Below are 27415 nucleotides of genomic sequence, written 5' to 3'. Positions count from 1 at the left end.
CGTGATCCAGTGTTGTGATCTAAAGTCTTGATAGTGTCATATATTTTATTGTACGTAACTGAAGAAAAATTCTCTCAATAGTGTTGAAACCTTTTGATAAAAGAAACCTATAAGAAATCTAATATTGAAGACAAAAGCTACAAAACGATGAGGTAATTATGAATATGAAGGAAAGGTTCTCGAATCTAGCCACGACAAGGAAAGAAAAATTATTGATTTTGTCGATGCTGCCAAGCTCGTGGTCTATTCAAGACGCCATTGATGAGTTCAAAACCAATAGAAATACAGCAAAAGAGGCAAAACAATTCAAAAATAACTGTCTTGCAACCAAAAATGCTAGGTCGAGTACTTCATTAACAGATGAGACAAAAGAAAAAATAATTCAATATTTTGAAGACGATGAAGTAAGTAGAGCTATGCCTGGCCAAAAAGATTATGTATCTGTAAAAAAAGATGGAAAGCGTCAAGCAATCCAAAAACGATAATTGATGACTACTTTGAAAGAAGCGTATACACGTTTCAAGGAAATTAACGAAAATATTAAGGTAGGTTTTTCCTCATTTGCAAGCCTTCGTCCAAGGCAATGCAAGTTTCTATCCAATTCAGGAACACATAATGTTTGTGTGTGCACAACACACGAAAATATTAACCTAATCTTACATAGTTTGAAAAAAATCAATTTATCAAAGGATATTAAAATGTTAACTGGTAGTCTTTTGTGTGAAAATACAACATCAAATTGCTATCTACGATCTTGTTCGGATTGTCCAGATTCTTCATCATTGGAAAATACTTTATTCGCTGAGTTTGAAGAAAATTATATTGATCAGTTATCATTTGAGCAATGGGTGACCACGGATAGGTGTGACCTAAAAACTATTGTTATACCTGTAGATGAGTTTGTGTCATTTTTTTGCTTGAAATTAGAAAGTTTAATTCCTCACGACTTTATTAAAACAGAGCAATCCCGCTTTTTAAAAAATACGAAAAGTACATTACAAGATGGTGAATTTTTAGTCATTTGTGATTTTTCTGAAAACTATAGCTTTGTATTGCAAGATGAAGTGCAGTCCCATCACTGGAACGTACAACAAGCTACAATTCATCCATTCGTTATTTATTTCAATGGAAGTACGCAAATTGAACATTTTAGTTTTATTGTAATTTCCGAAGATTTAAGACACGACTCAGTATCTGTAAATTTGTTCATTGCCAAAATGATTAACTTTTTACGCGTTGATAAGGATAAAGAAATCAGAAAGATATATTTCATGTCTGATGGAGCAGCATCGCAGTACAAAAACCGTAAGAATTTTTCGAGCCTATGTCAATTTAATTCAAAGTACGGAATTGATGCAGAATGGCATTTCTTTGCTACGTCACATGGCAAAGGTCCTTGTGATGCTATTGGAGGAACCATAAAGCGCATGGCCACAAGAGCAAGTTTAGCCAAAGAACGTGAGCATCCAATTAAAACTGCAAAAGAACTATTTGATTGGGCGAATCGCAGAAAAGAAGAAGATTTAACAAAATTATCATTTTGTTTTACTACTACTGAAGAGTACGAATTAACGGCATCAGAGCTCAGCGAGCAATATAATAACGCGAAAACGATCCAAGGAACCCAAAAATTTCACTGTTTCATTCCATTGTCAGAAAATAAAATTAAAGCAAAACTATACTCGAACTGTACTGATAATGATGCAAAAGTGTTCGATATTGTAAAAAAATTGAATAACAATAAATAAATAAATAAATAAGTATTAATAAAATGTTTTCATGATCTCATAACGCATACCCAAATCCAAAACTTTTAAAGTTTATATATAACATTTAGAAACTCATCGATCATACTCTAAAAAAAAAATATCCTGGTAAAAAAAAAATTATTTTCGTGTAATCTGTTAATTCATTTTAATTTATACATATATACATATACATATAATATTTATACATATACATAATATTTATACATATAATATACATAATACTAATGAATACATGAAAACGACTTGTTCAATTCACGCAAGGCCCTTAACAATAAAATCAGCAACAAACTGCGGTTCCCGTAATAATTTACACCGAAAAAAAAATTTTTTTTTCTACTAAATGTGAAAATTGTGACATGTTTGAAATGTCATAACTTTTTTGTTTATTGGTTTACCATCACCAAATTTTTATGGTAGATAGCTAATATAATGGACCGTTTTCCCTCAAAAAATTACGTTGGTATTCCGATAGGGTTTTGAGATATTTGAGTTTTTGTGTCAAAAATTATGTTTTTTAATGCAAAAAAAATTTTTTTTACTGTGTGTATTTTTTTTGGAATCTTTATTTAGTTGTCTAACTTTGTTTCTTTAGTTGTCTAACAATCGAACGAACCGTTTTTGCTGTGCAGCTTTTTGAATATTTTTGAACCATTTTCACATACACCCTTTTGAAAAGTTAGCCGTGACTCAACTTGAAGATTTGATATCGGAAAATGACGATTTAGATGGAACTGGAAAACTGTGCAAAGTTTCAGCTCAATAGAAAAAAATGAATTAAAAAATTTACCAAATTTTGGTGCTGTTGCTTGGAATTGCTCATTTCAATGATTTCCAAACGGATTGGCCACTTTCTGGAACATTCCGGGACTCTGGTGCCCTCAGGGAAGTGGCCACATTTCGAATGATTCTGAAACCATCCTTGTGACACATCAAACTTCATGATTTTACAAAACAAGTTCATTCAAAGGCATATCAATGATTTCCAAACGGATTGGCCACTTTCTGGAACATTCCGGGACTCTGGTGCTCTCAGGGAAGTGGCCACATTTCGAATGATTCTGAAACCATCCTTGCGACACATCAAACTTCATGATTTTACAAAACAAGTTCATTCAAAGGCATTTCAATGATTTCAAAACGGATTGGCCACTTTCTGGAGCATTACGGGACTCTGGTGCCCTCAGGGAAGTGGCCACATTTCGAATGATTCTGAAACCATCCTTGTGACACATCAAACTTCATGATTTTACAAAACAAGTTCATTCAAAGGCATATCAATGATTTCCAAACGGATTGGCCACTTTCTGGAACATTCCGGGACTCTGGTGCCCTCAGGGAAGTGGCCACATTTCAAATGATTCTGAAACCATCCTTACGACACATCAAACTTCATGATTTTACAAAACAAGATCGTTCGAGAGGATATCATTGACTTTCAGTGACATTCAGTAATAGAAAAGTAGGTATTAGAGAAGGCAGCATTTAGAAGATCTGAAAATTTCGAATATATTAGTCTTATAACTCCCAATATATAAATTGAATGAATGCAATACTAGTAAATGAATCTGCCAACTATTTAATTCTTTTGTTCTGTATCAACTGTAAAATTTCAACAATGCAAATATTGAAAAGAGTACAAATATTGAAGTATCATCTACAAAAATTCTGCTTTATTCAATCTATTTTTTCTTGCACGTGTTGCAAATATCGAACATTTTTTCTACGCTACAGTTTCGACAAACAATCTCTCCACAGCCGCAGCACAATCTGTTTCCCCATGAAATTCGTCTTTTACAGCATTTCTTACATCGTCGACTTTTCTTCAGGGATGCTTGATGCTTCAACTCCTTCTCTTCGGATTGTGCACACGAATGACAAATCACAAATTTTTTTTCAGTGCAATGTACTTTACACAGCTTTAATTTGCAGAACCTGCAGATTGCATCTGCGATACTGTTGCAGAATGGACAGATTTGCGTCAAGTGGCATCCATCAATGAAGTCGGTTATGTCTTTCGTGAGCTCAGCGCAGAGATGTCCGGTTTCTAACCGATCTCTCATGTAAGGAACCGTCAATTCTTCTGCCAAGCTCTGCAAAAATAATGATCGTCGTTCGTTTGAAGTTTTTCTCCAATCTGCATATACATGAGTGAATACGATGAAGGCGTTGAGGCAAGCGATGTCGATGAGTTCCATGAATATTTTCTTGGTCCATACACGGCTCCGTCGTGAAACCGTCATGTTCCGTGTCATTTGATCGCCTACGTCTACGGCACCTTTGGTTTTATTATAATACTGGATGACTTCTGGTTCTTCATCCACTCCATTCGGCTCATCAAACTCTTTGATAGACAGCATTACTACTGGTTTCTTCCCTTTTTTTCGCATAGTACGATGTGAGAGACTTTTGACCATTGTATCCAACCAAAGCACTGCCGGGATCCCGATCTTTCGTTGCCAAAAATTCTGGTGGGATTGCTGGCTTGTTCGAGCGCATTGTACCGACGTATAATATTTGCTGTTCCCATAAGAAGTTAACCAAATCTGTACTGGTAAACAAATTATCCGCAGTCACTTCTCGCTACGTTCCGTGAAAGGGTGCGACAAGGTTTTTCACAACCCTCATACCTTGTCCTTTTTCTGGAACATTCCCTTGTTTACCAGTGTATACTTGGATATTGATGATGTAACCATCAGCGGTGGCACATATCCAAATCTTTATCCCATATCTTCCGGGTTTGATTTTTATGTAAACTCTGAATGGGCAACGGCCTGGAAAGAAATGGAGTTTTTATGAATTAATATTTTATCACGTTATACAAAATAGAACAACCATCATATATAATAGTTTTATTATTAAAAACTGCGTTCTAGTACTCTGACGTGTGTACTTTTTGCGTTTTTTGTTTTTATTTGTGCGATTTATCTATTAATTTAATAATCTTTTTACTGCTCAAAACTACATATTTGTAACATACGACAAAAGTAGACATTGAGTAAATGGAATACCATGTGTGCATTTTATGGCAGTATTAGAGGAAACTCAAATTTCTAAAAATTATCAGGAACATGCATTGCAGAATTCGCTCACATATGATTTTGAAGCACGATCAAAGCAAGCGAACAAAAACATCTAATCTGTTGCGGTTCACGATCGGCAATGTAACACGAGTTGTAACAAGTATGATAAATAGAAGCAGTGAACGAGAGCCCCAAAGAGAGCGATGATAAAATCCATTTTTCTCGCTTGTTTACCGTTGGGGATAGGTGGTTTTCTTTACTGGCACGATAAACAATCCCCGAACTTCCGATAGCAATAGTGTCCCCCAAGTTTGGAGCATGTGTAGAGGAGTTTTATCATGCACTGCTATTTCCCCGATCTGATCAAAGTTGTAGCAGTATACGATAAATAATCTCTAATAATGTCTGCATATTGTGATAGTTACAGAAAGCGATATGTGAGAGATTCCCTCAATTTTCTCTGGATTCAATCCCTGGCTAAGAAATAAAAAGTGCTTATTCGAGGCTGATATTTCGTACAACTCGTATCGCATGCTGGGTGAATATTCAGAAAATAATTCCGATAGAACGTGTAATAGCAAATAACATAACGAGGCTCATTTATAATCTCAATGTGACTGTTATGCGGTTATAATTATCAATGTGACAAAACAACTTGGTATTTTCTTCGAATTTTCTAGAACATTCCGACAGATTTTAGTAAGTTGATCGAAAGTAGTTTTTCTCCACGGTAATAACACCGAGATGTCAAAAATGTCGAATGTGACATATATGCAGTTATGGGCAGTTTAGTAAACTTAATTTTAGCAAAAAAGTGACACTTAGGTGTTGTGGTCATGACATTAAAATATAGTAACAAGAAAAACAAAATATTGGTTTAGATGATGGTTCAAATAATAAATTATTATTTCTTACCTCTAAAGAGACACAGGCGCTCGTCAATGGTGAGATTGATGCGAGCAATGTAGTTGCGCAGACGGTTTTGTACAAACATATCAAAGCATTTTCGGATTGGCTCTAGTCTATCGTTCGAGCATTTGAATCGATCCGGACGTGTTGAGACATCGTCAAACCGCAAAACGACGTAGATGTCCTTGAATCGGTTCTTGGACATACTAGGCTGATAAAAATCAATTGACCATGCTCTATTTGAAGACCACATAGTGGCAACACTCATGTTGTTTTGATGATTCCTACCAGCGGCGATGAGGATTCCAATGAATGCCCACATTTCATTGATACTCACAGGCTTCCAAACTTGATTTTTTTCGGTGTAATAACGTTCTCCGTATAGATTTGTACAGCAAACTACCTCTTCAATGATTGCCTCCGATAGCAACGCTTTGAACGCTTGTGCAGCACTTTTCAAACTTCGCATATGTTCAGCAGGTCCAATTTTGGAATCATCGAATATTCCACACGGTTCTCGATCTTTTGGGACGTTGGAAGACCAAGTCATTCCGTTCTTTCCTACAAGCATTCGACCTGGTTTGAGGCTGTTAAAAGTATATGTTATAAACAGCTCTATTTGGAATGAATTGAACTTACCTTGACATCCCATCATCGCTCTCGTCCGAGTCATCAATATCGGATATTGTGTGATCCGAAATACAATCCTCTTCTTCATCACTAAAGTCATAACCAAAATCATCTGCCATTTTAATTATTTAAATTTTGAGTTCGAAACGAAGGATATGGCGAACAGGAATTGTATACTGCAATCTTTACTGTGTTACCCGACTCGTGCATAACAAATCCACACAAAAGCACACTTACAAACACATCAGATTACGGCTACATGAGTTATAACTAAGACAGCTAAACATGCTGTCGTGTGATGCTTTCGTTGACTTTGGTTGCTATTTCAAGACGAAAAATTGAAAAGGCCTTATTCCAAAAGGTAAACAAAGAGAAAAACGCAATCTTTGTCACAAAATCTATCTCATTTATATTATATTACAATGTTTAATTATTGTATGATATTTTATCGTCCAGAAAGTATGCTTTCAGAATCAATTGAAATGTTCCGAAAGTGGCCAATGCGTCTGGAAATCATTGAAATGCCTATGAATGAACTTGTTTTGTAAATTCATGAAGTTTGATGTGCCGCAAGGATGGTTTTAGAATCATTTGTAATGTGGCCACTTCCCTGAGGGCACCAGAGTCCCGGAATGTTCCGAAAATGGTCAATGCGTCTGGAAATCATTGAAATGTCTATGAATGAACTTGTTTTGTAAAATCATGAAGTTTGATGTGTCGTAAGGATGGTTTCAGAATCATTTGAAATGTGGCCACTTCCCTGAGGGCACCAGAGTCCCGGAATGTTCCAGAAAGTGGCCAATCCGTTTGGAAATCATTGATATGCCTTTGAATGAACTTGTTTTGTAAAATCATGAAGTTTGATGTGTCGTAAGGATGGTTTCAGAATCATTTGAAATGTGGCCACTTCCCTGAGGGCACCAGAGTCCCGGAATGTTCCAGAAAGTGGCCAATCCGTTTGGAAATCATTGATATGCCTTTGAATGAACTTGTTTTGTAAAATCATGAAGTTTGATGTGTCACAAGGATGGTTTCAGAATTATTTGTAATGTGGCCATGCAGGAGGAGATTCTTTCATCCCTTGCAATGATTCCAAGGGTTCCGAAATCTGCCCCGTGGCCTCTGGATGGCCAAACCATGTCCGTATTATAGTATATAGCAAGTATTACTTGTTTAGAATACGCTGTCCCTCGAAAATCATGATATTTTATATTCGTTATGTCAAAATAATCGAGGTTAGTTAAAATAGTGACTTATGCCACACCTACATCCGCCCCCCAGAAAAAGGGGGAGGTTCAAAAGGGGATCCTGGGCATACCATCTTTTAGCCACACTCTTCCCCTTGATGTTACTTCAAACAGATTGAAATTTGGTGGTCTAGTTTCCGAGAACGAGCCATTTGAAGCAATCAAGTCCCGTCCCGGGCTTTTGAGGGTTAACATTACAAATGGTAGATGACAAATAATATAACATGGGAAAAATATGTTTTACGTCAACTTTTATGTTTTGACCGAGTTATCCAATGTTGAACGCCAAAGTGATCCGTCACTGTGAGTGATCCGTAACTGTGTGGGCATGGTATTATCTCTATAATAGACTGATTTGTCGAGTGCCGGACCGTTCCGACGATCCCAAGCGCTACTCTCTGCGTCTCGTCCCGCTATCTGCTCGTCAGTTACTCTGTAAGCAGGACATTGGGCGGTATGAATAAAAAGCGTTGAACTCTACTACATGTAGCATCTACTCAAAAACAAAATCCACAAAGTTTACTACACTTTTGGTATGAATAAAAAACCTTTCGAATACCTACTAGTAATCCTTTATAAGAGAGATTCGCTGAAGCTGACATTTCTGTCAAAGTGTGAGCCAATCTAGCAGCGAGAGCTGTCAAAGTGTGAGCCAAACGGACATGCGTTATGTTTGTTTTGAACTTTTCTTGAAGAGTAATGTAATCCGCTTGAAATTATTTCGGTAAAAGTAATTTTGCATGAAGCAAAAAAATGAATTATTTTTCTTTTTTAAATTTTTGTCAATGCGATTATTAGTTGTTGATTTTTTCGGCTGTTTATTAGTTTGGATATGTAGCTCAAAGATCTATACTTTCGAACATGCACTGAACGAAAACTCCGGTCGCACATTGAATGATTATTGACTCATCCGAGCCCCATACCTATTTTCAGACACAATCAAGATGATTTTCATCTGCGCTAAAATCATCTGTTTACAAATCACTTCGAATGAAAATCATCCAGTCTTGGAATGATTTTTATCCTTCAAATAGATGCCTCAAACTGAATGATTATCATACACACATGTAAACAATCCCCATTCCATTATAGTTAATAATTAAAAGAATTCAAATCAAAACTTAACAACTACAGAACACTGTTGCTGAATGCACATTATTATTTATTTCCTTAATGACGTTATTAAATGTTATTCATCAGTCTTCAGGAATAAATGCCGAACACCATTTCGCTGAGCTCCATGGAATCATAATACTTGCACATAAGCGGCCTGTGGTTGGTAGATAGCATTAAGAAATGTGAAATAAATGATACAAAATAGACTATTGTAAGAATCCAAGTGCAATTACCTGTAAAATTCACCCAGAAACACTTGGAAAACCACGCTGCCGTCACCATGTTTACGTTAAGATTTAGAAGATTGATTTGACATTTGACCATCCCCTTTTCGTCTGATACTTCAGACAGTTATTGAATGATTTTCGGTTTGGGACATGGGAGAAATTAAAATCCGTCATAAATTGCATTCTATTCATATGTGTTATCATTGTTCGATTAGCTGCCTAATACCATTCTATTATGATCTAAAATTCATCTCTGAATTGGATGATTTTTGTTCAACAGACAGTGGATACAGCATATTCTTTCATAATCATTCAAAATGAGGAATGTGAAGTTTTATAATCATGTGAATTACAAATCATTCAATGTGCGACCGGAGTTTTCGTTCAGTGTGAGCAGTGACTGATGCTGCACGTTGAGAAAATTCTATTCAGAGTGACACTTAAAATCAATAAAATCATGCATAGGGGTAGTCGGGGCGGTTTGGCCAATGGGGTGGAATGAGCACCCCTTAAAAACTGCATAAGTTCTTGAAATTTCATCTAAAATAACATGCAACCCCAAAGCTGACAAGGAAATGAAGCCATAGACACGCTGCAAGTCAGTGTTCTAAACTCAAGGAAAAAGAAATAAATGAAGTTCGAAAAAACTGCCCATATTGTCCCGAATGGCACTTTCAAATTTTATCATTTTAGAATGATAAAATATGACTGTAGAATGTTTTTAAAATTTAATCTTTTTGCACTGAGTGTTTATGAATGCCAAAAATTTACAATTGTAGTGAAAAAACAAATTGAATTTTTAGATTATATGAGATAATTTTACAACCAAAAATAGGGTGCTCATTTCAACCCATCGGTAAAAAATCGACTTAAAAAATGACATTTTTTGAAAAATCTCTCATTCATTCGAAAATCTTATAAGACAACAAAAATCATATCATATTAAAGATACTAAAATAATTTTTAAAGATCAATAATCGAATCAGATTGCGGATTTTTAATATTGCCACAAGAAATCCAGAAAGCCTTAAATAGTCCCAAAATTATTATGTATAACAAATCTAGAATGTATCGGAATCCCAGAATTTCAGTAAAAAAATCAGAAATTCCAAAGGAAATCCGAGAATCTTGGATAACACAATTCTCACATAAAGTTCAGTATTACTTAATAAATACCTGAATTGCCAAAATTCATAATTTCACGGTAATTTTACCGGAATCTCAAAACTCTTATTGAAATCTCAGACTTTTCACGGAAATCTCAAAATTATAGCATCCGAATTTTCACGGTTTCGTAACGAATTAACTAAATTAGAATGAAAATTGCCCGATTACAAAAATGTCTGATGCTGCACGTTAAGAAAAGTCTATTCTGAGTGCAGCGTAAAATCAATAAATTCGTGCATATAAATGGGATGCCAAATTTGTCACGTATTCCTACGACAAATCATGTGAAAATATGAATATTACTACATTCCCGCTATTCATCGCGTAATCGATCATGAACACAAATTCATGTAGGTTATATAACTTTACACGATTTGAAGTGTAAATTTGCGATAACCATTCCCTTTATGCGCATGTGATTTTTATAATGATTTAACAACAAGATTTTTTCTGAGAATTTTGGAATTTTAGCCAGAAATCTGTATCCTATGAAGGAATTTTGAGATAACAGCAATTGTGGAATTATAAAGTACCTAATATTTTCAAGATTCCAGTACTGAGAATAAAATAGCGGTAGAATTTTGAGCTTCCTCTGTGAATAATAAAAAAAAAACAACATGTTGAACTCCGATGATGGATATGGAATTCTTAGGATTTCTGTGGTATTCTCATTATTTCCATAGGTTTCCTGGAATTATCCCTGGAATTCTTAGAAATAAAAATAAATTCATACAATAGTGTTTGAATTAAGGATTTTCTTTTACAGTTTTGCATTCAGACATTCAAAGGTTTATACTATAATTGAAGATTTCCTCTGAAATCCAAATGGAATTGGAAATCAAAGGTATCAAAAGTTTACAAGAATTCCAAAGATTCGGACCAGAGTTTGCAGGAATCTCACTGAAATCTCAGAGATTCTTTCAGAAATACCGTCTTGAAGATACCAGATCTCTCAAATAAATTCAAAATTCCTTACCGAAATATCAAAATTTGTACGGAAATCTCAAAATACCTTTCGAAATATCAAAGCTGACTTTACTACATGTAGCATCTACTCAAAAACAAAATCCACAAAGTTTACTACACTTTTGGTACGAATAAAAAACCTTTCTAACATGTAGTACCTACTTACCAGTGTTGGCAGATTCACACTCAAATCTCAATCAATACACTCTCCCGTGAGAGCAAACTCATTAGAGATCTGCTGCGTAAATCTTTGCTTGAGATTTTGATGCAAAATCACTCAATCAACTCAAACCGTAAAAAATGATTCAATAGCAAAATCCGTCAAAAACTCGTGAAACCCGAATGTTGTTGTTTATTTTAGAAAGGATTACTATAATTTAACCAGACTAACAAGAAATTATTGCCGTGTGTGAGTAAACTGTGGAAATACGAGACAATGGGCCGTATGAATAAAATGTAGTAAAGTTGAGTTTACTACATTCTCGGTAGTAAACGCTATATGTGGAACACGAGTGGAACATGTTTGTGTCATTTTCCTTTCTACACCTTTCGAACATACTACAAACAACGCATTGCTATGAATAAAGGTAGCATTTACTACAAAGCTACTGGTAGTTAGCTTCAGAGGTTGCTACACATGCTTTGAGATTGCGGAATTGAATGGAATAATTTACTTTTGAGTAAAAATCATGGGAAAACGATATGAGTTTTGATATTTCGGAAGGTATTTTGAGTTTTGCATAGGAATTCTGAGGTTACGAAAACATTCGCCCCGCCAATGCTGAGATTCCGGTAAGATTACCGGCAGTAGCAATTTGTAATATTTGTGTGAATTCTGGCATTACGATAATTATGTTATTTTCTAGGAATTTTAGGATGTCGGTAGGAATTCAGATATTTATAATGTAATTTGGAATTTTACTTGTAAACTCTGACATCTCAGATTTTCTTTTGAATTCCGGAATTCCTGTAGGAACTTTGGGATTCCGATAGGGATGTCGGATTTTTTATGATAATTCTGGAAGTTTAAATACCATTCTAGGAATATTGCGGAAATATTAGGAATCTGGTAAATCTCTAGAATTGGGGTGGGAATGGGATTCCGAATATTAATCTCTTGGAATTCTGTGGGTATCTTTGAGACGGTATTTTTGTAAGAATCTATGAGATTGTGGTGGGATTCCTGCGAATTATTGTGTGAATATTTGTAATTCTGAAAATCAATCTTCGTAATTATTGTAAAAACCTTTAAGATTTCGATGATCTCCAGTTCCGTTGGAATTTCAAAGCAAAGCTTTAATATAAACGATTTGAATGTCGGTAAATATTTTATAGATTTCAATGGGATTTTTTGTGAAATCGACAAGAATTTTGATAATTTCAAAGGGAACCCTGGTGTTTTAGGGGAGATCCTCATTGAATTCTAACGACTACCAATGGAATCACTACAATTCCCATAAAAATCTCGACATTTTAAGTTCTAGACATTCCAAGGATACTATCAGAAACCCCACCAAAATTACGAGAATATCGCAGAAACACTTAGAACTTCCGGAATTCAACATGCCGTTAAGAAAACACACGGGGAGCATCAAAATTCTACCGCAATTTCACCAGAATCTCAGTACTGGTGCTAGAAAATATGTGATTCCAAATTTGATAGCTGTAATCTCAAGATCTCTTCATAGATGTTAAGCTAGTATTTAAAAAATCATCAATCACTGGCGTTGGCGAAGGCCGAAAACCACCCAGAAAATTCTTTGATGTACCATCATCATAAAATCATAGACATAAAGACAATACCAGACTAATCGCAAAATTACACTACAAATTTTGTCAGCACCTTCATGATTTGTGCAAATTGTCGCGTAATCGATTAGATTCCATGCATTTTCTTCATATGCATGATTGTATTAATTTTAGGCGTCACTCTGAATAGATTGTTCTTTACGTGCAGAATCACTCTGCACTCTGAATGGAAATTTCTTAACGTGCAGCTTCAGTCACTGCTCATGTTCGAAAGTAGTAAGTACTACATGTTCGAAAAGTTTTTTATTCATACCAAAAGTGTAGTAAACTTTGTGGATTTTGTTTTTGAGTAGATGCTACATGTAGTAAAGTTCAAAGTTTTTTATTCATATCACCCAATGAGTCAAAAAGGTGAGCCAACTCATCCACACGCAAAAAAATTGTGCGGTAAAAACTACCATTTTAGGGGGTTAACCTAAGCGCTCGCACCGGCAATTTTCAGCAGACCAGAAATGCGCTTGATTTTACCATGTATGTAGTCGAAGTCAGATTGTTGTAAATTATTTCTGTCAAACGTACCTGTAATGTGGTGTGATGTACCGTAAACATAGTAAATTGGTCTAAAATTCCATGGTAGTTTCAAGAATGGGCGTAGTCAGCTAAAATAGTAGTTTTAACCACGGAATTTTTTTTCTGTGCATGATTGTATGACTGCTGAGTTGGGTGATTGACAACTCACGCTTGAAAAATCTCAAGCGTAAGTATGAGAAATTGAGTTTCTCACAACACTGTGTGCTACTACTTTCGAACATGAGCAGTGACTGATGCTGCACGTTAAGAAAATTCTATTCAGAGTACAGAGTAATGCCGCATGTTAAGAAAATTCCATTCAGAGTGACACTTGAAATCAATAAAATCATGCATATATGCCATATTTGTCATTTATTCACACGACAAATCATGTGAAAATATGAATATTACTACATTCCCGCTATGCATCGCGTAATCGATCATGAACACAAATTCATGTAGGTTATGTAATTTTACACGATTTGAAGTGTAAATTTCGCGAAAACCATTTCCCATATGTGCATGTTGATTTTATAATGATTTGACAACAAGGATTTTTCTGAGAATTTTGGAGTTTTAGCTAGAAATCTGTATTCTATGAAGGAATCTTGAGATTACAGCAATTGTGGAACTATAAAGTTCCTAACATTTTCAAGATTCCAGTACTGAGTATTTGATGAAACAGCAGTAGAATTTTGAGCTTCCTCTGTGAATTGAAAAAAAAAACAACGTGTTGAACTCCGATGATAGATATGGGATTAAATATATGGATAATAAAAAAAATGGATAATAAATTCTCATAATAGTGGTTGAGTTTAGGTTTTCTTTTACATTTTTACATTCAGACATTCAAAGGTTTATACTATAATTGAAGATTTTCTCTGAAATCGCTACGAAACTGAAAATTAAAGGGATCTAAAGTTTACAAGAATTCCAAAGATTCGGACCAGAGTTTGCAGGAATCTAACTGAAATCTCAGAGATTTTTACAGAAATACTGTCTTGGAGACACCCGAATAATTTCATAAGATTAATAGCCAGATCTAATACCGGATTTACAATATTCCCAAAAGAATCCCAGAATTGTTATAACAAATCTAGAATGCCTGTCGGAAACCCTGAATTACCATAGGGATTCCAGAATTCCAAAGGAAATCAGAGAATCTGGGATGTCATAATTCTTACATAAAATTAAGAATTACTTTATAATTAGCTGAAATCTATCCGACATCCGAGAGTTCCTAAGAAACAACATAATTATCGTAATGCCAGATTGAACATAATTATCGTAATGAGTATCTTCGTACCTGCCACACGATATTCACATGTAAAATGGTCAATTGAAATTGAAAGCTCTCAGTTAAAAACTGTGTAAATACTCATAAAAACACTAAGCTGAAAATTAGGCTCTGTCCCAGTTGGGACGTAACGCTAGAAAGAATACCAAATCTCTCAAATAAATTAAAATTCCTTACCGGAATCTCAAATTTTTTTTCGAAATATCAAAATTTCTACGGAAATCTCAAAATACCTTTCGCATATCAAAGCTGACATCGTTTTCCCATGATATTTACTCAAATTTTAATTATTCCATTCATTTCAACAATCTCAAAGCATGAGTAGCAACCTCTGAAGCTAACTACCAGTAGCTTTGTAGTTTATGCCTGAGACGAGACTCGCGAAGAGGAAAAAAAGCAACGTCATATGCAGCCCAGATTTCGCTGTCACGAAACGTCAGATGCAGCCAGTTGATTTTGTGGGCGAATATGTGGAAAGTATTGGAATAATTTCTAGAAAACTTAATTCAGCGAAATATTTTCATTTAATTTGCACTGACGAAACTAAATCGAAACAAGCTAAACATTTGTTACTGCAATGTTTACTGCGTTTGCGGATATGAAATTTAACTTTGAAAGGTTTTCTGAACTTGGAACGATACAATCACAATTCATCTTTGCCATTTAGTTCATGTAAAAGCTTGAACATCTTGCTCACAAATTTGTGTAAACACAGAATCGAAGAAGAAAATCTTAGCAACCGTAGAAAAAGAAGACCGACTTCGCGAGTCTCGTCTCAGGTTAATGCTACCTTTATTCATAGCAACGCATTGTTTGTAGTACAGTGATACCTCCATGAGTCGATGTTCCATGACTCGATATCGACTCATGGAACCATACTAAAAACATAATTTAATGGTTACTATGATGGTCCCTAGAAGCAGCTTTCCAAAGAATTGCTGTTCCATGACTCGATATTTCCATGAGTCGATGGTCCCTTCAATATCGACTCATGGAGGTTTCACTATATGTTCCAAAGGTGTAGAAAGAGAAATTACACAAACATGTTCCATTCGTGTTCCACATATAGCGTTTACTACCGCTAATGTAGTAAACTCAAATTTACTACATTTTATTCATACCGCCCATTATTTGCACCATCATATTTTGGTCATCATTCCAAAGATCGATGTCACATATTTGTACCATTCATAATGACCGCAGTCCTAACCATCACATCATGTATCAGGGCTTTATAGATATGTAACCATTACATAGCTCGCTGTTTATGCTTTTGTAGGATACGATGATCCTTTGAGCTTTTCTGCCGGGCAGTGCGTCGAGAAAGCCCGAGAAGTCGTCATTATTTTTACCTCTCGTGTGACGCGTTCTTTTCTGCCGGGCAGTGCATCGAGAAAGTCCGAGAAATCGTCATTACGTCCAAGAAGCCGTCAGTTTTTTTTCTCGGGTTGCGCTTTCTTTGGAGTGCATGGAGAAAGCCCGAGTAATTTTAGTTTGTTTTTCCTCGGGTCGCGCGCCCTTTTATTTCTGAGTGTTTTTATATGGCCGAGCAAACGAGTGAAGCTGAAAGTAGATTGTGGCTGCTCAATCAAGGATGAAGGATCAATTGGTGAGCTCGTTTCATGCTTTTTTTTTCGTTACATAAATAGGGGGAACTCCTCTATGTCCGGGCACTTTTTGTTTTTTGGTAATATTTCAAAATCATTATTAGTTTTGTCATTAATTTTTGTACAGTATAAAAAATACATTATTTTAAGTAAAAGCTGACATGAAAACATGAATAAACCTTTAAAATTCATTTTTATGATGGATTACATTATGTATCAAAAATGGTGCGCACTGAAATGTGTCCTCTATGGCCGGACACTATGTCCTTTATGCTCGGACACTATGATTTTCACCATCAAAGTTTACACTAAACCCACAGAATAGCCAAGGGGTGCTTCGTATGTCAGCACATGCCTTGTGGGTTCAATCTTTGCATGATGACAGCGTATGAAGCATATTTGCGAGATCATAGGTCATTTCTATAAACTCCTTCTTGATCAGCGCCATAGATCGATTCGCCATATGTCGCCGTCTATGTTGCATAAGCGGTTGCTCGTATTCAGATGAAAATGTTTTCGAGAATTCAACGCGTTTATAGTTCTTCACAATTTCTTTGTCAGCTCGAAGGTTGAAGTGTGCTCTAAGGTACAGTCAACTCTCCCTTACTCGACCTCTGTATCTCAATATCTAGTTGGAGGACCATAGTAAAATTTAGTGTTCCCTTGAATCGCATATTTGCACTGTTTTAGTATTCTGTAACAAGGTATCTCCCTAACTCGATGGTCCCTTCATTATCGAATTACAGAGAGATGACTGTACATCATATCTTGTGGCTGCTTCTCGTGCGCTCATTTGCCTTAAGAGCATCATGTTTACTGCACTTTATAAGGCCTCAAAGGATCGAAAGTTGTTTATGCTTTATTTTTGTTGCTGTTTGTTTGTTGTACCCTACATTTATGAAAAAGCGAATTATAAATAAGATCCCAGTTATTAGGTTAACATTTCCGGTCATAGAGGACAAGAGGTGTTCGGCCATAGAGGACTTGCAATGGTTTACAAAAAAGGTTGCTTTTCTTTGAAATTCTACATTTTCTAATAAATTTTGCATTGTGATTAATGCAAAACTTACTGAAGTCAACGTACGAAGACAATTCAGCTTAAATTATAAGAAACATATGTGGCTACACTTGTATGAAATTTTATCGTTTCACATTTTTTTGGTAGATTGTATCAGAGTGAAACTTTTAACAGCTACTGTTTGTTTACGTTTGGACATGAAAACGTCATAGTTTGTATACACTGCAAAAATTTGTTTTGGTATAATCCTGGAATACTAAAATCTTAATATCATTATTCGTTTTTGGAAAATTCAAACTGTCCGGGCATAGAGCCTGTCCGGCCATAGAGGATTTCCCCCTATGATTTTTCAACAAACTATGAATGGTTCGTCACTGTAAGTGTCGGCATAAACTCTTATTCATAACTTTTTTGTTTTACATTTTTTATATAAAATCCCTTACCTATATTTTTATAAATAAAAAAAGCTTTGAATGGTTCGGTCTGTGTGTCTGTGCTAAAGTGGAGACTTGCAAAACTTTCATTTTATTCAAAAGACTTTGAATGGTTCGCCACTGTAAGTGTCGGCATAACAATATTATGTGATGGTCAAGCCAATCGATTTTTTTTTTCAATTTGAGTAAAATATCCTAACAGCTGTAGGAATGTTGCTTTTAGCTGTTTGTTCAACAAACTTTGAATGGTTTGTCACTTCAAGTAACGACATTATTTTCTCTTATTTGAACATTTTTCATGTCAATTGAAAATATTATATTCCTAAGTATGTTTATATCTCACAAATAATCGTTTATCATGGTCTAATCGCTTATCAAAGTGAATCCTGTGACCCAACGATCCTTTGTGGAAACACGATCTCCAAATAGCAAAGGTTACACACTAACATTCCTTCCCTCAATCCCACCTGACTGCAAGGACGTGGCCGGCGCCGTTATTGACCATGTATAAATAGAGGCACTGAATTATGCACACTGAAGAAGATTGTAGCCAATCCCAGCCGAACTTCTAGTTGATTCTTTGTGCATATTCACTAACTTCGGTCAATCACGGAATAGCAATCGATATGTTTAGTCAGTCTAAGCTATGCTAAGCTTGTAGGATACGATGAGCCTTTGATAGAACATGTGCGTTTCATGAGAACGGACAGCTGTTTCGCACCTTCCATTGCGTTACGTCGAGTCTCATAATCTACCCGTTTAATTGAGATGACAAATTTTATCTTTTTTTTTTCTAGGTGTAAAGAATACCCTCTGCACAAGATTGGCCAAGGCTCTCAAGCAGGAAAAAGCAAACGCTGAAGGTAAAGATGGCGAGGACAAAACCCCGAGTAAGGACAAGGAAGCCGAAAAGGCAACTGACGAAACGGAAGCCAAGCCGGAGTCAGATAAACCTGCTGAAAAGGAAGACGAGGAATTCGAAACAATGGATAACGTCGATATGTCCGAGGTAACCGTAATTGACGAGTACGATTCCAAGTCTGAAGAAAAGGCCATTGATGAGGCCAGTAAGAAACCGGAACCGACCAAGCTTACTGAAAAAGAACGTCAGCTCTTGGAGAAACGTTATTCATTGCCAGAGCAGCCCCATATTATCGTTCATCCATCAAGAACGGCTAAATCAGGTAAATTTGATTGCGCGGTTATGTCACTGTCGGTTCTGTTGGACTACCGTCCAGAAGATTCCAAAGAGCATTCATTCGAGGTGTCCTTGTTCGCGGAACTGTTCAATGAAATGTTGACTCGTGACTTTGGGTTCAACATTTACAAAGCCCTTCATATGCTACCATGTAAGAAGGAAGATGAACCTAAAAAAGAGTCTACGACTGAAGAGGCGAAAGAAGATGATGACAAGAAGGTGAACGGTGATGGAGCTAAAGATAAAGAGAAGAGCACCGAAGAAAGCACAAAGTCAAAGGACGATAAAGATGATAAAGAAAAAGAACGTGCTCGCGATCGTGATCGTGATTCACGTAAGAGGTCTCGCTTTGACGACGCATCTGAAGAGGAACGACGTCGCAAGGAGAAGGACAAAGAGAAGGAGAGGGAGCGGCTTAAATATTACACCGCAGATCGCGATCTTTTGCTATCGTTTACCTACTTTGACATAAGCCATTGCGGTTATATATTCGACAAAGATGTTGAAGATCTCTTCTATACTCTTGGCTTGAAACTTTCTCGGTCCCAAATTCGCAGACTGGTAAGCAAAGCTGTTACCAGGGATTCACTCTACTATCGTAAATTGACGGACAAGGTCAAGGAAACCACTGAAGATAACAAAGAAGTCAATGATAAGGAAAAGGATGCGGAAGAGAAGGAACCAGCAACTGAAGGCACCGAAGATGCTGGTACCGCTTCGGTAAAGGCAGAGAAAGCTGAAATTGTTGAGCTAACCGAAGCCGAGCTAGAGGAACTTGCCACTGGTAATTGCAACATTGTGGAACAACTGAAAACTAATCTTCAGAGTGTTCTTGCAAATGAAGCAGCTGAAGGGACTGATGATCCTCCGGTTAAGAAGATTAAACTCGAGCCTTTGAAAGATGAAAGCGATATACCCGAGACCAACCATGGTAAGTTTGGCGTTGAACCGTTGACGTTTGATAATTGTAATTGCCTTATCTCCTACTCCATAGGTTTGGTGTTGCATAACGGAGGTGTCCTCGACATTCCCAAGCTTCTGGAACAAATGAGGCGTACCGAGAAAGCACGCGAAGACACTGAACAGCTGTTGATTGACCTGCGTCGGCAGAACACGGATCTAACGAAAAGCCAAAGCCGTTCCAACGAGAGAGTTAAAGATCAAGCCGCCGACATTAAGAGTCTCACTCGCAAGCTTGTGGATGCCGAGCAGAATCTTCGCGATATAACGGTATGCTGAGGTTTTTGTAAAAATATATCGAATGGTTAATATTTATTTGTTCGGTGTTGTTCCATTTCTTTTCTTACAGAAAAAGTCAAATGAATATTTTTCGACTTTGTCCAACGTTTACGATCGCGTTAGCGTTGTGATGCATCGTGCTGATCCCAAGCGTTCTTCGTCGATTTCTTCGTCACGACGTGGCAGGTAAGTTAACACAAATGAATTTTCGTCAATAACATGCGATCCCGTTGTCTGAAGCAAGGACTTGTAATATTTATTGATTTATTATTATTTGTAATAATTATTGCGACTTAAGACATTGTATTTTAAATTACCACAAGCTGACTTCAAACTGGAATTCATATTGTAGTATAGCATAGCAGCTTGAAGCAACATATTTCTTACTTTGTTCATTACGTGCAGTTACGGTGCTTAATTTACCGTTATTATCGACCAAGCCATCAAAACTTTAAACGCCAGATGGCTAATAAACCTATTTACACCACTGGGCAGATTTTGCAAAAAAAATACTTAAAAGTTTCAAGTGCCCTTTTAAAAGTGTAACCGTCAAAATCGTTGATTTTCAATACATTAACAACGTTTGAAATGCTTTCAATTACAATTCAATTTTATGAAAATCTACTAACCTAATTAACTGTTTATTCGCAGGCTCAAGTGATATAAGGCATTACGGAGCCGACCTCATTCGATATTTGCTTATAAACTCTACGTCACTGTGTGTATTTTTATAAGCGCCAAAACATTGTTATTTATAGTAAAACCCTCAATAGTTTACTTGAGACAGCAAAGTCCTGCTGAATTTGAAAAAGTCTTGCATAATGAGCAGTTTGTCTCTCTATCTTTTTCTCCATCAAAAGTTTGGCAGCGCCCGAATAATCGGGAGCGGGCCATTTGGCATAATAATCATTTGGTATAACGGTCATGTGGCATAATGGTCATTTAGAATAACCAGAATTATATCCCTTCTTTCAAAATATGGCTGTTCTTGATGAAAAAATGTTATGCCAAATGACCCAGACCCCAAATAATCTGGCATAATGGCAACCCTGAGTGAATGAACGTGAATGAGAAAGGAAACGGAAATACCGTAAAACGGGGTGAATAGAAAAAGTGGGGCGAATAGAAACAAAGTGACCTACAGGTAGAAATGTGTCTCATATGTAAAGATACACTTAAAAAACCTACTAAAATATATTTTTTCCATTAGTTCAATAGTAACAGAGTATCGACAGACTATTTTCAAATCATATATTTTGCTACATTTTGCTTACCGTGATGCTACCATATTTCGCGCACGCTCCTAATTTCGCTCACTCTCATTTTATCCACATTTGTTGATCCACAGTTTTGCTCGGGATATCGTTGCTAATCGTAGCAACCGTGTTCGTGTTAGAGATATCGGCATTTTTTGAGTGGTTTTTGCGATCGCCTTACCCGGAAAAGCGGTATGTTTTCAGTGACTAAAGGTGTGCTAGTGTATCCACTAAAAGTCCGATTAAATTCGGGAAAAAATTAGTAAAAAAAAACCAACCCCCTGAAGAAAGCACTAGTTCTTGAAGCCAGCCACCTCATGCGTGGCGCTAGTGCTGAGTAAACAAAATATAAGCTCTGAGCACAGGAAACCCCGCGCGTAAGCGACATATGTCGCACGAGCAAAATATCCTACGTACAACTAACGGAGATTTTGTGCCAAAATAGTTGGGAGATTGTAGTAACTTATAGTCACGGAAAACTGAGCAGTCGAGTACGAATTAAACACCAGAAAAACAATTGAAATGCATATAATGCATTCACGCCGCTTACGAAACGCCTGTGTTTAGTGCTTAACGCACCGTTTTACGGCAAGCTGTCAAATCAGCACCATCTCCAGCACCAAATTTTTGGCTTCATTCAAGTTGTTCGTAGATGACAGCCGTTTCAGTCCTGTGAAAAAAACAGGATCCAAAAAAAATTCTCTCACGCGGCTTCGGTGGTCAACCATCATTGCATTGTATTGTTTGACCGTTGCTTCGCTGTTGTGTGCGATATAGTGACCCGAATAAAAATAGGCGCCTGAAAAGGAAACTAAAAAACTTTCCGGTGAAGGGTTGAGGCAGCAGCAGTCACTTGTCAGTATCGCAGTGTTCCCCAACTAGTTAGTGACGGAACAAAATAGTAGAGTGAATCGTCGAGCACTCATTATCCGCTGGCCAGGCCAGCCGGCACAATGCCGGCTAACGGCCGACCACTACATCCAGGGGACCCAGGGGGCCCCGGTGGTGGTTACGGTAGTTTAGATAACCGGAAAAATGATGACTATACCGGACAACTACTGCCTGATTTTATGGACCCGGAAGGTATCGCAGGGCAACTGCAATACCTAAAAATGGAATCAACCGCTGGTGTAATTCCACAGGACCCTTTTCTCCTACGCTTATCCGTCGAAAAAGCAATTGGAGGTCCCATATTCGGGGCTTTTAAAGAGAACAAGGGCTCATCATACGTTCTGAAGGTGCGGAGCAAGGAGCAGTTCAACCGGCTACTACGTATGACACAACTCCAGGATAGGACTCCGATACGGATAACGGAACATCCGTTCCTGAACCAAAGAAAGTGTGTTGTGACAAATCATGACTCCATTGGACTGAGTGAGGGCTAACGAGAGAACACGGCCACCATAATTCTCACGATCAGGGGGACCGTCATTCCTGAACACGTGGATTTTGGATGGTCCCGCCGTAAAACCCGAAAGTATTACCCTTCTCCTATGCTGTGTTTCCGCTGTTGGGAATATGGTCACACGGGAAAGCGCTGCACGAGTCCCCATCGCGTATGTGGTCGTTGCTGCAAAATCCACCCTGAGGACCAGGAATCTGCCGGTGCTGAAGGCAATTCGGCCGATGCAACGCCGAAGCCGAGATACCACTGTACTGAAACACCCTCCTGTAAACATTGCAAAGCAGAACATCCCGTGTCGAGTCGAAAGTGTCCGGCGTACGAGAAAGAGACAGCCATTCAGCAAATACGAGTGGATATGGACCTATCGTATCCACAAGCTCGTAGAGAGTACGAACTTCGGCAAGGAGCCAGTCGAAGCAGCGGCACGTTTTCAGGAGTCGTTAATGCCAGCAAAGATTCGGAAATTCTGGGACTCAAGGATACCATCAGAAAGCTGCAAACAGATGCCGATGCGCGAGAAAAGAGGATGGCTGAGATGGAGCGAGCTTTACAGAACCACAATGTTGGCAATCGCATCGAAACCGCAAAAGAGCACGGTACCATAGCGGACCTCATAAAACAGGTTGCTGCCCTCACCGAGACGATTAAGAACCTACAAGATGCGTTGGTAGCGAAAGACAGACATATTGCTCGGCAAAATCGAATCATCTCCCAACTCCAGGGCAGCCAAAAGGCGCCAAGTGAGCAAGATACTCCAACGATCGTCGATCTAACAGAAGCGCAGGACCAAATGGTGACTATGGCGTCTCATTCTTCTTCGGAAGAATCCGCCATTGAATCGTCGATCCTTGACCCCAAAGTGGCCGAACGGGTCACAAAATGGGTATCGACTGTTGCATCAAAGAATAACAGGCACCCAACAAATGAAAAAGGGCATGATGGCAATGTATCAGACCACAGCATGACTTCGGCCATATCCAAGAAGACAGAAACTTCGAATGCAACTCACACCTCAAACCCTTCTAAAAGAGCCCATTCCGGCTCTGACTATAGCAGCCCCTCTGGCGAATCCAACTGCTTAATCACCGACTCCAAGCGAAAAAGTAAAAACCGCAAATGAGGAGGTAAAGCTAAAAACTAAAAAGAAAAACAAATATGCTCAGTTCTTTCTCACCACAACAGCCTAATAAATAGAGATTACCATCTATCTTACCATCTTCACTCCGCAATTCACCGCAGAGACTGTAGACACCCAAAAAATTACTGAGCAATCCCCAACTGAACAACCTCCAAATGAACAAGAAACGAACAACACGATTGCAACAGGGGCCATGGACAGCCGGGGCCCCGTTAGTGCGGACGATACACCCCTACCGGAACTAACGGACAACCCCCGACATCCTGGCGTAACTGTTGTCCCCGGGACGCACAAAGATCACAGTGCCTGTCCCCCGGAATCCCCAACATTTTTTTTTTTCTGGCGTTACGTCCCAACTGGGACAAAGCTTGCTTCTCAGATTAGTATTCTTATGAGCACTTCCACAGTTATTAACTGAGAGCTTTCTTTGCCGATTGACCATTTTTGCATGTGTATATCGTGTGGCAGGTACGAAGATACTCTTATGCCCTGGGAATCGAGAAAATTTCCTTTACGAAAAGATCCTCGACCAGCGGGATTCGAACCCACGACCCTCAGCATGGTCATGCTGAATAGCTGCGCGTTTACCGCTACGGCTATCTGGTCCCCAACATACTGTCCGGGTAACCAGGGCCCCGTCGGTGCGGAAGTCTTGGCTGTACCGGAACCGGCGGATAACCTCTGGTGCTCTGTCAGGGTTGGAAGAGGGACGCAAAAGGGACGTATGTCCTATTCCCCTAAGGACAACGAGGGATGCAAGCAATGGAAAAATACAATCAGTGCCCTGGAAACCAATCAGAAGGCAAAGACCAAGACGTCCAATCCTCCGAAGAACAACGACGAAACCAAGAATCCTCCCAGACGAAATCCAAGAAGATCGTGTCGCACTTACACGCCATCGACACCTTTGAGAGCAACAAAAGTCCAGAAACTCTCTAATCGCAAGCCTGCGGCTCCCTCATCTTTGCCAAGCCTGGGTCCCACATCGAGACCTGCACTTGGTGGAGCTCTGTCGGGGTCCGCACCTGGCCCGTTTTTCGCCCCAGAAAGTCCAGAAATGGCAACATCTCGATACACTAATTGTATATCAGAACAACGTACCACTGTTGGCTGTCCCACTAACGAGGAACAATGTTTTACCTCCCTCGGCCCAGAGGCTACGAATTCCCACCTGTATGACATTTTGCATCGCTCCCGATATGGCCCTCGAGCCTTGATAGTACCCGGATGCTCAAAAAATCCTAATGATAAGATGTTACAAAATCCCAACTCAACGAATTTTACTCTTCTGTTAAAAAGACCTGCAAAGGCATCACACCGAAATCCCGTCACCGCCGCAACCCTATCTCTTCCACCAGTCGCGGGTCCAACGCAGGAACTTGCGCTCGGTAGGGATCTGATAGGTCGTGTGTCACCGCCATCACAGACAACCAGTAAAAGGATTTTCGCGATACAGTGGAACATCAATGGGTTTTTCCATAATCTCCCTGGCCTGGAGTTACTCGTTCACGATCTGAGACCTACGGTAATCGCCTTGCAAGAAATCTACCGAGCCACTTCAACGGTTATGAACAAGACACTAAGTAATGGCTACAAATGGTACACCAAAGGTGGAACCAACTTATACCGCTCTGTAGCTGTAGGAATATCCGCCGAAATACCAGCTGACGAGATTCATGTAAGTACCGAATTGCCAATAGTAGCAGTTCGATTATCATGGCCCTTTCCTATATCGGTCGTGTCCTTTTACCTACCAAACGGTAAATTGTCAAACTTTTAAAAGCGGTTAGAGGAGATAATTAGAACAATCCCGCAGCCGATGCTACTGATGGGAGATGCCAATGGCCACCACCGGGCATGGGGTAGCGGTAAAAACTGTCCCCGCGGCTCAAATATCGTGAACATCGTTAACAAACATCAGCTTCTTCTTCTCAACGACGGCTCTCCTACTTTCATGCGTGGGAACACAGAGTCTGCAATCGATATTTCACTGGTTTCTTCGCGCCACGGCCACAAGTTCTCCTGGTCTGTTAACCCAGATCTGCATGGAAGTGATCACTACCCTGTCGCACTGTCTCTAGCTGACAACATAGTGCCGGAAACGTCCAGGCGCCCTAGATGGAAATACGAGGCAGTCGACTGGGCTAGCTTCCAAGAAACAGTAGAAAGTAAACGCAACGCACGCTGTCCAACGAACATCACGGATCTTTCCGCCATCATTAACAGTGCAGCAACTGATACGATCCCTAGAACGAGTTCTAACCCTGGACGACGAGCCATTCACTGGTGGTCGGACGAAACCAAAAAAGCGATCAAAGCACGACGAAAAGCGTTGAGAGCTTGCAAGCGACTTCCCGATGTGCACCCAGACAAAACTGAAGCCATAAACCGATATCACGAGCTCCGCAACACCTGCCGTCAAGTTATACGAGAGGCCAAAGAAAAATCATGGACAACATTCCTCGATGGCATAAATGACAGTCAATCCGCGACCGAGATATGGAACAGATTTAATAGTCTGCAGGGTAAGAGGCGATCTAAAGGTATTGCCCTGAAAATAAACAATACCGTTACGAGAGATCCGACTATCATTGCGGATGCCTTGGCAGACTTTTTCAAGGAGGCCTCGTCCATACAGCGCTACAATGAAACCTTCCTTAAGCATAATCCGACCGCTGCAACAGCAATCGCAAACATGAACATACCACCGGACCGAGGACAGGACTTCAACACTCCGTTCTCCATGAGAGAGTTAGTCTTTGCCCTCCGAAAGGTCAAAGGAAAATCTGCGGGTCTCGACGATATTGGGTACCCAATGTTGAAGAATCTACCGCCTTGCGGTAAACGTCATCTTCTCGAAAGTATTAATAGGGAATGGACTAATGGCACTCTTCCAGAACAATGGAAACATGGGTTAGTAGTCCCAATTCCAAAAGGAACGGGACCAGCAAACATGGTGAATAATTTTCGGCCAATCACCTTAACCAGCTGCTTAGCAAAAGTAATGGAGAGGATGGTGAATCGCCGTCTGACCGAATTCCTTGAATCTGGCCGAAAGCTCGACCACCGGCAGCAGCGTTTCGTCCCGGATTCGGTACTGGCACGTACCTTGCTTCATTAGGACAGATCCTAGACGACGCCATGAAACAAAATGAACATGTTGAATTGGCGTCCTTGGATTTAGCCAAAGCCTACAATAGAGCTTGGATGCCCGGAGTACTGCAGCAATTAGCTGGTTGGGGAATTACTGGCAATATGTTGAAATTCCTGCAAAATTATTTGTTGCACCGCACCTTTCAGGTTACTGTTGACAACCATCGATCCAAAACGGTCCCTGAAGAAACCGGAGTGCCTCAGGGCTCGGTCATAGCTGTGACTTTATTTCTGGTAGCTATGAATGGCGTCTTCATACGGCTCCCGGCGGGCGTTTACATTTTGGTGTACGCCGACGAC

The 27415-nt window shown here is 38.8% G+C and overlaps 1 protein-coding gene across 1 annotated transcript in view; it reads left to right on the top strand.

The window, feature by feature from the left end:
* The window catches only part of LOC5575286 (cell division cycle and apoptosis regulator protein 1), an 84850-nt gene that overhangs the window by 44595 nt on the left and 12840 nt on the right, over positions 1–27415 (top strand). Inside the window, exons 7-9 of the mRNA XM_021850518.1 lie at positions 18524–19855; positions 19919–20154; positions 20234–20349. Coding sequence (XP_021706210.1) covers positions 18524–19855; positions 19919–20154; positions 20234–20349 — 1684 coding nt within the window. The remainder of the gene's footprint in view (positions 1–18523; positions 19856–19918; positions 20155–20233; positions 20350–27415) is intronic.

This window comes from Aedes aegypti, chromosome 1 (genome assembly GCF_002204515.2).
Source record: "Aedes aegypti strain LVP_AGWG chromosome 1, AaegL5.0 Primary Assembly, whole genome shotgun sequence".
NCBI lineage: Eukaryota > Metazoa > Arthropoda > Insecta > Diptera > Culicidae > Aedes > Aedes aegypti.
This window is presented reverse-complemented; position numbering and strand designations above follow the sequence as displayed.